The following is a 15,843-nucleotide window of genomic DNA, read 5'->3' on the forward strand; positions in this document are numbered from 1 at the left end:
CTTTTCCTGTGTAGACTGTGAATAAACCAGGTATCCCAGGCTACATATATGTAAACTTAATTTGACAGCTTCTATTTATCTATTCCCTTTTAAACCACAGGATCAACAAACATAAACATATGTGCATGGAATTCAGAGGACTTCGAAGATGCACGGTATTAAACACTCACCCCTCTGCTGTTCACTCTGTTTATTCAAACAGTGCTTACTGACTATGGATTGTCTATTTAATTATTCAACATTAAAGGAAATCATGTCCCTAGAATCCTTTGAAACCAAAAAAATGATTAAAGGCAAAAGTGTCTATGGCTACCTGTAAGAATGCAATCCTCAAAGTATACAAAAAACAAAACATGCCTCATGCAAGCGAAATTAATTGGTACATCTTGTATACATATTATATGAATTGTTATATGTATTTCAAGGCATAATCAAAGGTATTTGGGAGTATATTTGTCATCATTAGAATTGTTGTTGATGCCTATATAGAAGTATCAAATAAAATAGAATGATATAGAAAAAGGCAAGAAATGTGTTGAGCACTTACTTAATATTTATTTTCAAAGCTCCCAGAAACATATGGAGTACAATAATTCCAATGAAGCTGTCAGTACTGTAACACAATGAGATGTAAAATATGAAAGTAGCATGTATTAGTAGTGCTGGGCGATATACCTCATGAACCAGTATACCTGTTTTAATTTCCTGTACGATATTATTATTTTTGTCACATACCAGTACTGTACATTACTAAAACAACTGCTGTAACTCTTCAATAAGGAGCTAAATATATAATATTGTTGGCCATGAAGAGCACTATACGGTCAGGACAAGCTGTGAGTGTATTGAGATGGGAGCCCTATTAAGTGCTTACTTTTCTTACTAAATTGTTAACTTTTAGCACAACAACTGATAACCGACAACGAACTCTCTTTAACAGGGCAAAACACCATGCAACACAACAATGTGTGACACAAACAATTTGCAACATTAATAATTGTTCATTTACAAAAAATGACACCACCAAACTGCATGTTTTTTTATATTCTATGTACTCCTGATTGTAGACTGAGCCACTATAAACCTATAATGAGGACCAGTCATGAGAAACAAACATACATGATCATATGCTGTGACAGAAACCACCCAGCACTATGTATTATTACCTGTGTATTGTATTTTTATTTAAATACTTAAATGTGTATAGGCCACACAGACAGAATAGTAAATTAATCTGCCACTGTTAATTGCTGACTCCAAATCTGATGAACAGTTCAAATTTGCTGAGGTCAGAATCAGGATTTGGATTTATCATCATTCCTCATGAAGACTACAATAGAGAGCTGAAATCTGGATCAGACACTGGTGACGCCCCTGACTTCCTCCACACCTCTGGAAGTGCGCGGATGAGACAATCCCCAGTGCAAACCAAACCACAGCTGCACAGGGAACAGAGGGGTGCAGGTAAAAAAAACACAAAAACAAAACATAATAAAATAAATAATGCCAACAGAAAATCTTGCATGCTCCATCTCCATCACAACCTCCATCATTCAGAGCAGCAGCAACGCAGCCTATCATCATCTTATTAAAGGGTCCTGTAGATTAGAATCACTAGGGCGGCATCAGAGGCAGGTGTCCCCACGGCAGGCATGATAACACGCTGCCAGCCCCCAGTAAACTCTCAGGTACCTGCTGAGGCAATCCGGGGAGAGGCCAGCTTGGAGCCCCTCTGCTTTGGTCTGGTCTGTGTGGGCTCAGGTTTGGAGGGCCCCGAGCGGTGGGGTGCCTCTTCTTCCACCGGCTGCCTGAACACAGACACACTGGATGAGAACCAGCGATCCCTTTCCCTTCCTCCCTGCTCCCTAACACTGCTGGCTGGGCTGCAGCCAGCTAACACAAACACTGCTTTCACCTCGTCCAGATAAAGCACATCAGTGATCACTGAGCGGAATAGTCTGCTTTCATGGTATCGCCTGGTCTAGGTGCGTTGGTAGGCAGATTCACAACACTTTAGTGCTACACTGTGCACATAATTCCTCCTCACTGCTGTTTGACAACACTGCTGAGAGCACATACAGAGGAATTCCTGTCATAACATTTGTTTTTACGCGTCTAACAGCATGATGACATGAAACATTTTTTTTCTTTTTTTTTTAATCAGCAATTCTATGTCTTGTTTTGATCTTATAGTGATTTATTATTTTTTTTGCTTGGAAGGAGCCAGCCATGTTGCAACACAGTGTAAGTGTCACCTGGATGTATGTATCAGCTCAATTTCTTGCAGTTACATTTGAAATTCATTGTTGATTTTGTGATTGCTCCATCAAATATAGGCTATAATAGAAACTGCATTTCCTGAGCTGATGAGATAAGGTTAGTGAATCACCGGTGCTGAGCTCATCAGCCGCACACACGCACGCACACACACACACACACACACACACACACACACACACACACACACACACACACACACACACACACACACACACACACACACACACACACACACACACACACACACACACCACACACACACACACACACACACACACACACACACACACACACAATCCCCTTGTTCAGCTGCAGCAGGCATCAGGTCCCCCCCCTCCTATATTGCTTTTATATACATTAGTATAGGCAACAGCAGTTTTTTTGTATGTTATTTGGTTTCAACCCTAATTAACCTGTTTCACTCAAAATAAATTGTTAATGTATATATATATATACATACACATAAATATATATACATACAGTATATATATTTAACTAAATATAATATATATGTATTAGCATTTGTCTGTCTATATATTTTAGCATTTTTCTTTTTTAATTTTAATTTATGATTAAAATGAACACATTAATGCAATTAATAAATCTGCCTGGAATAACTGGTGGTCATGTCAAAAGAACAAACGCATGGTTTTGTAGACATACATTTCGAGGGATGTCTTATAATTTCATGTGGTCATTTTTAAATCCACGGCAACACCTACAGCATGCATTGTCTGATATATGTCCTGTTAAGGCTGTATTTCTGCCGGAATAAGACACAGAATTGGAGCATCCGAATCTACATCAGTTATTTGTGTCCATTGTGACTGCTGAGGGGAGAGGAGAAAGAAATAAATAAAAACAGCCCAGTCTGTGCTGCCAGTGAGGAATTCAGGTTATAGTCCCAGAGGACATCTCACCTGTCAAGAAACGCAGGATGCAACAACACCCTCCATCCCAAAAAATAGATCTGAGGAAACATTATCTAATAAAATGAAAAATAGATCTAAGGCACTGACAGGGCACATAAAATAGGGTAAAAAAAACAAAACAAAGCTTTTGAATAGTAGCTTTTTATTCTGGGCCTCTAATTTTAATTCTTAAGCAAAAAAGAAAGAAGGACGGATACAAGAGTCTGAATGTGAAGGCTTGAAAAAAATAATAATTTAATAACTTAATGTGGCCCCGGTGTGACAGACTGGTCGGGAGTGGTGGAGTCAAACTGGTTGCAAACAGCCTGAGGAAGTACCCTCTTTTCATTTTTTTCCCTCCATAGAGACCGCCCATATGTGCGTTTAATCCACATTTACAAGCAACTCCTATCTTCCTCCTATTTTACCATCACTGTCCTGCTCCCAAACTGCCTTTTTCCTCCTCACATGCTTTTCACTGCAGTCGTCCGCCGGCTTCCTCCAGCCTCTCTTTCTCTCTCTCTCTCTCTCTCTCTCTCCCCCCCCCTCCTCTCTCTCTCTCTCTCTCTCTCCCCTTTTTTTCCTCCCTATTTATGAAAACGTCACTTCAAGTCCCTCCCTGTTTGAATCTCATTAGTTTCTTGTGTGTTTCTCCCTGTCAATAATCCTGAATCCAGACTCTCTCTATTTCCATCCCTCTCTATCTGTCAATCAGCGCCGCCTTTGAACTGAAAACCACTCCGACCAACTTCAACTCACTCAATCCGAGCGGCTCGGCTCCTTCTCCGGCTTCCTTTTTCTGCCAAGATCCCCCTTCTTTTTTTTTTTTTGTAAGTTTTGTACTCAACCCGACAGAGCTTTTTTGGAAAACGCCAAACACAGACCCCCGAACTTAAACTTCGGACTTCCTAGATCACCGAGGGTTTTTCTAAAACTGCGTGTTTTTGCCCCCCTCCAACAAAAAAAACAAAGATTTTTGCACGGGGAAAAAATGCCGCAGCTCAACGGCGGTGGAGGGGACGATCTGGGTGCAAACGATGAAATGATTTCCTTCAAAGACGAAGGGGAGCAGGAAGAGAAAATTTCGGAGAACTCCTCGGCAGAAAGGGATTTAGCCGATGTCAAATCTTCTCTTGTAAACGAGTCGGAAACGAATCAAAACAGCTCGTCGGATTCAGAGGTAAGTGTGCACATTCAGAACCCAGGGTGCTCCTTCCGCGGCTCTGTTCAACTTATGGGCCTGCGTTTGGTACACTGTCGCTACTTTGCAAAGAAAGTTTACTACGCTCGTCGGCCGTTTGTGTTAACTTTAACGCAATCCCTGTGTTTCATTGCATTTCAAGGCGGAAAGACGGCCTCCGCCTAGATCTGAAACTTTCAGAGACAAAACAAGAGAAAGTTTAGAGGAGGGTGAGTTTCTGCTTTATTCTTCCACTCTTGCACCATGACATTACGTGTGCCTGACGGAGGGCATCTCCTCCGCCTTTTTAATTCCTCTAATGCAATTTTTTTTTTTTTTTATGGAATTCAAAAGTTTTCAAGGCCACTTTATATATTTAAAAAAGTTTTCTTCTCCCCCCCCCTCCACCACCACCACCACCACCACCCCCCCTCGCCATGTTAGCTGCGAAAAGGCAAGATGGAGGGCTGTTCAAGAGCCCACCGTACCCGGGCTATCCGTTTATAATGATCCCCGATCTCACAAGCCCCTACCTTCCCAATGGATCACTTTCTCCAACAGCACGCACAGTAAGTTCATTTATTTACAACTGTATACACACACACACACACACACACACACACTCACACACACACATGCACACACAGGGACTCCGGGTTAGACAGCCGGGACACGGGAAGTGCAGCCGATAAAAATGTAGAGCCAAGTTTTTGCAACTCATGAAGTGTACAGTACAGCGGCATGCATGTCCGCCTGCAGCCCCCAGCCTGTGACAGCAGCTAACATGCTAACAGTGCTAATGGGCTGATGCAGTGAAAAGGGTCATTGTGGTTATATGACAGGTCATGTGCACTTGACATTTTTACTCCCATTCACCCTGGAATTTGCACAACTTTTTTTTATTTAAATGCATTATAAATGGATAAAAAATATCATTTCTATTATAATACTATGTTATTTATATTGTGCAAGGTGTCCTGTAGTCGTAGGCTACAAGTGCATGCTTCTTAAATCACTGAATAATGCAATTGGCTTGTGTTTGCACAGCCTCATCAAACATGCCCTTTTTTCTACCACAAGCTGCATGAGCATTCAGACCCTTCCACTGGCTCTCTGACACGCTGAAAGCAGTGTAAAGCAATGTAAAAGTACACAAATAAAAAATCAGTATGCAAATGAGCTTTCCAAAGTGATTTGCATGTGTCAAAACCTATAAAGACATTATGTGAAAGGTGCATGCATTAAAAATTTGAAAGCTTTTTTTCCGCCCCTAAATCATTAAACAATAATTATTTCTTATTGATATATATTTTTTTAAAGTGTGATTTATTTATTGAATGGAAATGATTGTTTAACACTGTGCTGAGCTCTGCATGTGCACCACCATTGCTTCGAATGAGGAATCCACTGCCTTTATATATTTATATATATATATGCATATATATATAAAGCATGTGCCATGTAAACCCGTATTTATAAATAAATTCATGTTATTTAGACACAATCAGCAATGCTATAATTATGCACACTTACTCATTTGCTCAGCACCTCGCTAGTCCCACTGGGCAATGGCAATCCTTAAGCGGCATAATTTTCTAAACCATGGGTGTTTTTTAGCCCCCCTATTTTAAACGGTTGCAATTACAAGTCTGCGCTTTAGGACCTGTCATCTCATTTTACAAGGTTAAGGCAAAGACCAGGCATTAGGAAATATGACCCCCTCCACCTCTCCACCCCCCACCACCACCACCTCAGCTTTGGTTAACGAAACTGATATTTGTTACCTCAATTTTATTTGTACGCTGTGCACACCTTGAAAATAATTGTACATCTGACACGTAAAGCCTTTTTTTTGTCAGTTTCACACAATTTTTGAGTTGATCGCCCCAGGTTTTTACATGAAATGATGTTTGCTGCTTGCACAATTCACTCACAATATGCATGTGTGTGTGTGTGTTTAATAGTTTTTTAAAAGATTTGATCGTTCCCCGGCATCTGCACATATGAGAACATTTTGCCATTCTTTCCCTCTTAGTCAGCCTTATTAACGCCACCGGCTGGTATGTGGAATTAGTCACTCATTATTCTCATCAGCACTGACACAAACACACATTTACAACAACACACATGATTTAAACTGAGGCACTTCCTTGTTTCGGGTGGCAGAGGTTTGTAGTTGTCTTTGTGCCTATCCGAGTCCTTTATTCACTCCGAGGAGCGCTCGTTTTGTTCTGTCTGTGCAGCAGTTAGAAAAGCAGTAAATCGTGTAGCATGGCTGGAGGATGCTGCGGCGAGACAGTGTTGACCTTTGCTCTCTTAATTCCAACCCTGAAATAATATTCTCAGGTCAAAAAGGATCTTTTTTTATCATTTAAAAATACGTTCCTTGATTTGTTGTTTAGTTTCCTCTCTGTGCCACTTCCTTGTATACTAGTCATAACAAAATCTAAAAGCCACTGCTCATTATTGAGGAAATGCTTTACTCACATATGCAGAGACAACATTTATTACAGCTGAATTCTACCTGAACAGTCACTGTAGATGAACATGGCTTTCGGCTTGCGGTGATCTTCCTACTGTACAGCCTCGGCCCCCACTGTCTGCAGCGCCCTGTGTGTCCAGCCATTAGAGCTTTGAAGTCAGCGGCCGCTGTAATATAAATGTATTAGACTTAAAGCTAGCATAAATAATTCACCTGGACATTGATTAGCTGTCTTACACCCTAACATGTCATGTGAGGCACTGAATATGACTGCTAGTATTATTGGAATAAGACTGTCTCTTTCTCTGTCTCTTGTCATGAGAGGCTTTGATTCTCGCTGCTTTTCCCTTCATTTTCCTTCTTCTGCTCCTCTTGGTTTGGGCGATGCTGTGATATTATTTTTAGGATGTGGATTTCAACATCTAGGCCTTTTTTTTTAGATATATTTTTTTTCATTTAATAGGCCTATCATTTAAATAGAGGTTTTTGATTTCCATTTGGCCACATATTTCAGATATTCCTCAGAGCAAAATTCTGATCAATTTAGATTATTTATTTTTCTGTCAGCTGGCAAGACCACTGGTCCACTGGGAGATTTTACCTTGTTTCTGTGATTTTTGGTTTTGCATGACTTCAGTGGGAGAAAAAAAATCCTATCCTGCATGTGGCAGTTACCATAATTTGTCTGACCTCTGGGAGCCATAATCAGTGAGAATTTGTTTTTCCTACCACCTAAAGTCCAAGGAGGCTCACAATTTAGTATCATTTAGCAATTTGACATGACGTTGTGCCCGGGCTTTAAAAGCCTGCCTGTCCTCTTCTCCTCCTCTCCTCTCCTCTCCTCTCCCTGCCGTCTCCCTCCTCCCCAATCCTCACACAAAGGCCTGCTGGATCACTGGGTGCAGGTTGAATTGGAGAAGTGGCCTGCCCAGTTCACCCCGATTTTTTTTATCTCCTTTCACTTTCCCCCTGTTCCCTTTGCTCTCTCGGTCTCCCTTCTTCTCTCTGTCTACCTTTTGTTTCCTGCCGATGCTAACACAGGGCTTGTGAAAAAAGGCGGCGGGTTAACTGCAGTGCTGTGGGCTAACATCACACCTCAACAGGTCTGGAGACGCAGAGGCTCAGGGAGGGAGAGCGGGATCTGGGCGGCCAGCTCTCCTGCATTGGGGCTGCAGGGCCATAAATCCACTGGCTTTATTTACTGCCTCTCGGACTTATGAATGTTAAGATATTTGACGCCACCCCTGGCCCCATAATTCACCAAGCCTGGAGACTTTTGGCGGAGGTTTTGAGTTTCGACGTATAATTACGAGTAGTTTAAAAAAGAACAAGAAAGTAAGGGGGGGGGGGGGGGGTGAAAACGCAACACCAAGCATCCACCGCTGTGTTTAGAGTGAAAAAAGACGCTCCCAGAAACTGTGGCAATTCTACTACAAGACGGTGGAAAGGCTTTGTGTGCTTGAAACAATAGCTTTTCTCTCCTTTTCCCTCTTTGTTTCAGTTATGTTGTCGTGCCAGGATCGCTCACGTTGCTGCAGATTCACCTTCTTAAAAAATAAATCCACTCTCATACAGGCTGACTTCTTCCTTTATCATTTTTCTTTTTTGAATTTTAGGGAAACATAATGGAGGATTTTCTGGTCAGATTATTGTAATGAACATGCAGGAGTGAATGCAACACCACCTCCTTTGTGCTCACGTGCACACATTGCTGTGGCCTTATCTGTTATAATTGACACAGACAGACAGTATCTTTCCTAAACGTGGCAGCAACATAAGCATAACAATGGTATATCATATGGATTATGTGTGTTCGGCTGCTGTAAATGGATTTTTGGCTGTGACAAGAGGAAAGATAGTTTAATGCGGATTTGAGGGATAGGGCCCACACCTTATCAAATTGGCTTTACATGTTAATAGGGCCTAATTGGTGTCCGCGGGGGGTTTCGTGGCACGACGCGGACACATTTTGTGCCTCTAGCCGCAAAATGCACTCTGAATTTAGTTGGAAGGTTGCGCTCCTTTTGTCTTGCAAATCACTTTTGTTTACAAAGTATGGCGGAAGCGGCTCCTGCTCTCTCTCTCTCTCCCTCCATCTCCCTCCCACTGCTCTGTTTTGTGCTCCATCTCTTCCTCTCTCTCTCTCTCTCTCTCTGCTGTTTCTCTCATCCTATGCGAGGAGAGGGGAAAGAAAAGGTCCTTATTTTTCTTCGACTCAATAAACAGTCATAAAAAGCACAATCTGCTTTGGATTTGAGGAGTTAAGTTAGAGAATGGGGTTGGGGGTGGGGGGGTGCCGGGAAGCAAAGTTTGGCACCATTAAATTAAAATCGGGGCCTGCTAGACATTAGCGGTGCACAGCACATTCTCGGAGCTTAATTAGTCCGAACTGTAATTGTTCATGGTCTGCCAATAGGAGTAATGCTCAGGAAAAGTGGAGTTGCACTAAATCGGCCCAGGGTTTTTAAAACAATAAATCACTCGCATATTTGTGCCGTGATTCAGATGGAGGCTCGACCTCTCCCATCTCGACATGTGGTAAATTGTAAAGTCAATGAATCGCAGATGTAGGGGTGGGGAGGTGGTGTTGGGGACGAAGAAAGAGAGGGAGAGGGAGTACAGTAAGGTTTTGTTAGTGCCTGGTGAATGAATGGAAAAGATTTGTGCAGTAAATATTTACTGAGGCGATATATATATATATATATTTTCTCCCAGCTAGTGGGAATTAATTGTCTAATGCTGATGATGTTGGCAGACTGAGCCGTACAAGAGCTTACGCGCTCGTCGATCTGTCACTCTGCTTGAAACACTACAGAGGCAAAAAAACCCCCCAAAAAACGGTTTGCGAGTGTGTTTCTAATCAGATTTTTAACTAGTGCAAAGGGAGCAGTGGTTCCCTAGTGGCAGTATGAGCTGGGTTTGGGTGTAGCTAACGTTCAGCTGCAGTCAAGTCTGGTTTGGGGCTGAACCTTTTTTTAATTAAATCATTGACTTCATTGTTTTTAATGTAATAACAGCTAATCTGATGCCTAATTTTGACTTCAATGTAACAGATTATGCCTGTTACTCATTAAGTTATAGCGCAGCCTGCACATTTTTTTTTCTTTTTCTTTTGGTAAAACAAATTATTTTCAGAATGGATAAAACCATTTTCACCTCGTGCATCCCTCCTTGATTTTGTCAGTGAGCCACCACACTCTTTTGCTTTTCTGTGCCTGAGAAAAGAAAAAAAAAATGCATTAGTTTAGCAGCTGTGCACTGGTGCCCCCCACCCCACCCCAGTGTAACCCCCCTCTACTTCCAGCCGCCCCCCTTCGCTCCCCTTTTCTCCCATGCATTTCTATAGAGCTCAACACAAAGATAGTACTGTACATCTGGAATGCAACTTTTGTCATCTGTTAAATATAGGCTAGCTCTGCTCCTGGCCCACAGGGCTTGGGGGGCTCCCTGAAACATGGAAATTAAATTTGTGTGTGTGTGTGTGTGTGTGTGTGTGTGTGTGTGTGTGTGTGTGTGTGTGTGTGTGTGTGTGTGTGTGTGTGTGTGTGTGTGTGTGTGTGTGTGTGTGTGTGTGTGTGTGTGTGTGTGTGTGTGTGTGTGTGTGTGTGTGTGTGTGTGTGTGTGTGTGTGTGTGTGTGTGTGTGTGTGTGTGTGTGTGTGTGTGTGTGTGTGTGTGTGTGTGTGTGTGTGTGTGTGTGTGTGTACAGAGCATGTTGCTTTATTTTTATTTGTTTGTTTTTTTCCCCTGGACAGGCAGCACATTTTGTACTCCCTAGAATAGCTGGCATCATTTTAATTTCTAAAGCAGTGCGGAAATTTGCACAGAACCAGATATTAATTTGGTTTTGGACCATTTCCTCACATGGATATACGACAAACTTCCTGACAGTACTTTCAGAATACATCCCTTTTGAATTTTAAATTTCTTGAAGGACAGTGCATGATCCATTCATCCCTGTTAAGTGGCCCCCAGTTTAAATGCACATGTTGACAGTGTTGGTTGGTAGAATGTATCCAGCCAATGCAGTGAACTTGCATGGAGCTGTTTCATAGATAGACTTATTGAAAATGGCGATAAGATAGATTATGGATGTTGAGATTTTATTGGCGGTGTGAGTGCGCTGCATCAGCTGAAAAGATAAGGTTAAAATGACTATTGATTGCATCTTCCTATATGAAGGTTATAGTTAGGATTAGCCAGTTTCAAGGGATGATTACCTGCAGTTGATATTTTGTGTTGAAGAAGTATTTTATCCCTTTGGAGCTGTACATGTGCATTTAGCCATAGTACATTTATGATCGAGGTAAAGAAATCCACAGAATGTTATGTGAAGAATTTTAGAGCTCTGGTATCACTCAAGAAATACTTCTGGTATGTGCGCTTTCCCCCCCCTTCTTTACTTGTCTTGAATGTGCATATTTCTGTAAGTTCATTCATAATGGGACCAGAGCGCTCCAGTAGCCAAATGAGTTCACCAGTAGCGGAGTGGGAGGGAAAGTTTGGGGCGTGAGGGGGCAGAGAAAAGCGGGAAATGTTTGGGCCCTGCGTGTGTGTGTGAGCGGAGGGGGGGCGACGACGGGAGGGGGCCGGGGGTCGGACGCACAAAAGCCGTCTGAATGGAGCGCATAATTGCTGTTAATGCCAGGGCAATGAGAGCAGCGACAGTTCCTGGTTAGATGTCCAAACAATAGTGCCCCTAGGCTTCACATTTATCTTCCCGGTTAAAAAAAAAAACAAAAAAAAAAATTGCAGGGACTAAGTGTGAAGGAATACAGATTGGAGCAAGCAAGTTTCAATTTTCAGTCACGCTTGACGAGCAGGCATGTGTTCACGTGTGTGGTTTCAGCCCCAATCGCCCCCCCCCCCCCCCCCTCCCTCCCCCTTCTCCATGTTGCTCTCTGCGCTTCCCACACTCGTCATCAGAAAAAATTTGCCTTTAAAGCTCAGAGTGAGAGGGACGCTTTGACACTGGAAGAATTCTGGTGGTGCCGGCCCTCTGTTTGGATTGTGGAGTGTGTTTGGTAAGGGTCAAAGTGCACCAGCGCTAACATGCTTTTCGTTGAGAAAGGAGCTTCCCCTTTCACCCCCCCCCCCCCCCCCCCCTTTTTTTTTTTACAGCAACTGATAGGGAGTGCTTGAGTCTCCACTGGAGTTTTTTTTTGTCCAGTGTGTGTATCTCTCTATGTGTGTGTGTTTGTGTGTGTGTGTGCGTGCGTGCTTGCATGCATGCAGGGAGGAGGAGCCACACTGCCATCACACCCCTAATGATCATGTCGGGCTAGATAATGACTAGCCGTGCCAGTGTGCACTGAACACCTGTGGTACACCAGCCTTTTATGGATGTGGTAGAATGCTCTGGAACGTACCACAGAAGAAGAATCTCATTCAAGCTAATGTCTTTTTTGAAATGACTTTTTTGTTTTCTCTTTTTTCTCTTGTACATAAAAAAAAATTAATCACACAGTAGTGGTAGAAAGCACTGGCATCTAATTCCATTTTCAACATAAAATGGAAACACGATCTCATGTTGTCTCAGCTTATTTATCTTTAGGTAGTTTGAGCTCCTATATTCTGCAATATTTCGATACGTACCGCAACATAAATAATATCAAACTTTATGTGTAGTATCAGTTAGTTCAGCAACATACACTTATAAACAGATGTTTTCCATCGGTCTTGTTTTTGTACCCAGTTTGTGTCTCCAGTCTTAAGGTAGTCATGGGATTTTCTCTATGCAGATAATCTGTTCAAAATGAGTAAGATGGGAGGAAGGCCCTTTGTGTGTGCTTAACACATAATGGAGGAGTTTAAGGTGATATAACTCCAGTCGATGTATTTTTGATCTTCTAATTAAACTTTTAATTGTAGCAGGATAAGCTCCTTGGTGTGTGTGTGTGTGTTTGTGTGTGTGTGTGTGTGTGTGTGATTATGCGTGTGTTTGGGAAGCGGAGTATGAGTCCGCTAATGAGGCGATCGTCTGCTTGTTTGTCTTAAAAGGTGGTGGATTCATAACTGCCTGCGAAAGGTGAGGGAGGTTTGATAGCGCACGCAGAAATAAATTCATCAGCTAATCTGCGGATTATGGTAGGATTTGGGTGAAAAAAATGTTGGCGAGATTACTTTAAAACTGCACAAGGCTAATAAAATGTGACCCCTTTGCACTGGCGTGCCGTGTGGAACAGCGTTAGATTCTTCTTTTTTTTCATTTAGTTGATGAACCAATTCCAGTGGAAAACAGATTAAGACTAAATTCCCATGTTAGCTCTTTAACCAGCTGTTAGAAACCTATTTACACACAATAATAGTATGCCTCTTGTAAAGAGACAGCTGTCAACTTGTGTACAGCACAAGATAACATTTCATGTGAACAGCTTGTCACATCCACACATGGCCTACGTCTCACACGTCACCATTGAATTGCCAACCATTGTGCGAGTCATGTGTGTTTATTTGGCTCCAAAATGCAAAATCAAGCAATGTGATTGGTAGCACAAATTAAAATACATTACAATGTGTTAGTGTGCACTCTGTAAACAGTACTCTACAGAGTGCATTCTTAATATTTTAAAGGTCTCATATTGTCTTTTTTTATTATAAAGAAGTTTGAGGTGTTGTGAAAATATCAAAACACTCGATCCACAGACAAATGCACACAGCACAAATTGAGAAACTATTTCTTTAAACGAGCCGTCAAGAATTCAGTACATTATATACTGTATATAGGTATAAAGTTCAGCTACAAAGTTGTTACAGTCATTCCCCGGCTGCAATGATGATGCAGAGATGCGGAGGACCTGGTAGCACTGGCCGAGTAATGCAGATTTGACTTTTTTTCTAGAGGAAAGCCAAAATATAAGTAGGAACCTGCAAATCTTAATTACACCACCCTCATGAATGGATCTTTGCATTTGAAACTGTACTTTACTCCTCAAAGGTAGGTATGTTCAGGGTCCATTCTAAAAGTGAACAAATTGACTCATGGCACTGAGTGAATTGTCAATTGGCTTCCTCTCTCCAGGGGTCAGAGTGTCTCGTTTGGACAACTGTCCCGAGGTGAGATGAGTGGTCCTCGCCATTCAGCCAGAAGGGACAAACTCACTGACAGACAGAGGAACCAAATGAACTGGCAGACAAACCGATAGGCAGGAGGGAACGTGGTACTGTTGTGTCGGAAAAACAATGTAGTGTAGTCACCCTGAAATGACTGTTTGACTGAACCAGTGCACCGTCCGTTGGCAGCTCTAATGGTGTCCACTGCTGAGGCATTGACACAAGGAGTAATGATTATAGTCTTCCTATAATAAAACTAAGCTTGAATGGCAGCTGATTTAGGAGACCTCTGTGTTAAGTATTAAATGTAGATTAGTGCTGCACATGTTCCCGGGCTCGAGTTTACCTCCTTTGGCACGGGAATGCTCCTAGGATGATTATTCTACATCCTGGTTTCTCTAATGATGGGTCTTGACCCAAAGTGAGACACAAGTCTTATTCCAGCAGGTTTCATGTGGCAGTCCCTCTTAAAAACTGTTGGAGTGAGAGATTGAGTGTCTTATTTGGTTTGGAAGCTACATAAGTGGAGCAACCCCTGTCAAAGTCCAAAATTAACACCGCAAGATTCCACAGTTTGTCCTCGGTAGATAAACCAGCAAGGAGATACTGGCAAGTAACTTTTTTGGATGTCTTGGTTCTATATAAACAGTCTCTAATCCTTTTGTTCTCCCAAACTTGTGCTAAACACCTTTAATGTAGGAGTGAAATTATCAAGGTGATGATGAACATACTATAAATCTTAACCTTATCCTATACATTTATTCTCAGTTGATAAATGATTTTGACTTCCCTGTAAGCCAAAGGTTAATTTCAGATATTAGCTTTGAATCCAAAACCTGTTCACTCATAACGAAAGTTCAGATTAGAGACTGGCATCACTGAGCGAGGGTGGCCTTTGTGTCATGTTATGCACGTCACAGTGCCCTTTAGAATCAGGAGGCTCTTTATCTCCTTTTTACTGCCTTCTCTATCTTTATTGGCCACCACACTTTGCATATTTGAAATATCAATAAAGATAAATTTCCAGCTCCGTCATTACAGGTGGCGTCAAGTGGTTACGATTTCCAGGATGGATCCTTTAGCGACGTGATGATTTTAGTTCTTTTAATAGCTAATCTCTCTTCCGTGGGAGGTCAGCGTGGACTCTGGCAGTCAGCGTTTAAGCAGTCAGCGCAGGGCTCTGGAGCATTTCTAGTAGATGAGTCCAGTTTTGCATGTCTATAAAAGCCCTTTGTCTGTTGGGAATGACCCTTGCTGTTGTAAGGCCTGTATCTGTCTCTGCTCAGGCGGGCGGGCAGGCCGGCAGTGAGGATGCAGCAGCTGGCCAGGGCCCAGGCACAGGAATGCTGTGTGTGCTGTTTAAACAGTGGCTTGTCTCAGTGCAGGCCTGGAGGAGCTGAGGGAAGGAAGTTGCTGCATGTTTACATAGCTGAATTGTCCTTTGGGCCCCCCCAGTGTCTAATGCACTTCTGTTCAAACATTCACAAGTGTGGAGATGACCCCCACTGATGCTGGTGTTCACAGCTCTGCCTTCACCCTGCCTCTGCTCTCTGTCTGAATGTGTGTTTGTGAACAATGAAGACTCATGGCCACTACTTTCTTCCCTACTGTGGGAGTGCGCTGCTTTAACCTGGAGGCTTGGATGATAGATAAAAAGTATTACACGGCTCAATTCATCACACCGAGACACAAGGGAAGGCCAACCAGAAGAGATACACAGACAGATGAAGAGATAGAAGGCACCCCTTTGCTCTTACCAAGGTCCTGTCCAACAAGGAGCCAGACATTGACATACGGTGGAGTCGTCAAGCTAATTGTTGTTTGAATTACCTGTTATGATCCGATGACAAATCTCTCACACTCTTGCCACCAGAGCGGAAAATGTATCCGGGGGATTGGCATGATCTTCGCGAGTGTGTAAACCATGGCTTCAACAAGA

General features: G+C 42.4%; 1 protein-coding gene across 16 annotated transcripts in view; it reads left to right on the forward strand.

The window, feature by feature from the left end:
* Positions 1-3,863: 3,863 nt before the first annotated feature.
* tcf7l2 (transcription factor 7 like 2) overlaps positions 3,864-15,843 on the forward strand; it is an 89,572-nt gene continuing 77,592 nt past the window's right edge. For all 16 annotated transcript variants that reach the window (XM_083933128.1, XM_083933136.1, XM_083933142.1 and 13 more), the window contains exons 1-3: positions 3,864-4,371; positions 4,535-4,601; positions 4,816-4,940. In XM_083933128.1, coding sequence (XP_083789254.1) covers positions 4,183-4,371; positions 4,535-4,601; positions 4,816-4,940 — 381 coding nt within the window. In that variant the 5' untranslated portion in view covers positions 3,864-4,182. The remainder of the gene's footprint in view (positions 4,372-4,534; positions 4,602-4,815; positions 4,941-15,843) is intronic.

This window comes from Echiichthys vipera, assembly GCF_963691815.1.
Source record: "Echiichthys vipera genome assembly, chromosome: 18".
NCBI lineage: Eukaryota > Metazoa > Chordata > Actinopteri > Perciformes > Trachinidae > Echiichthys > Echiichthys vipera.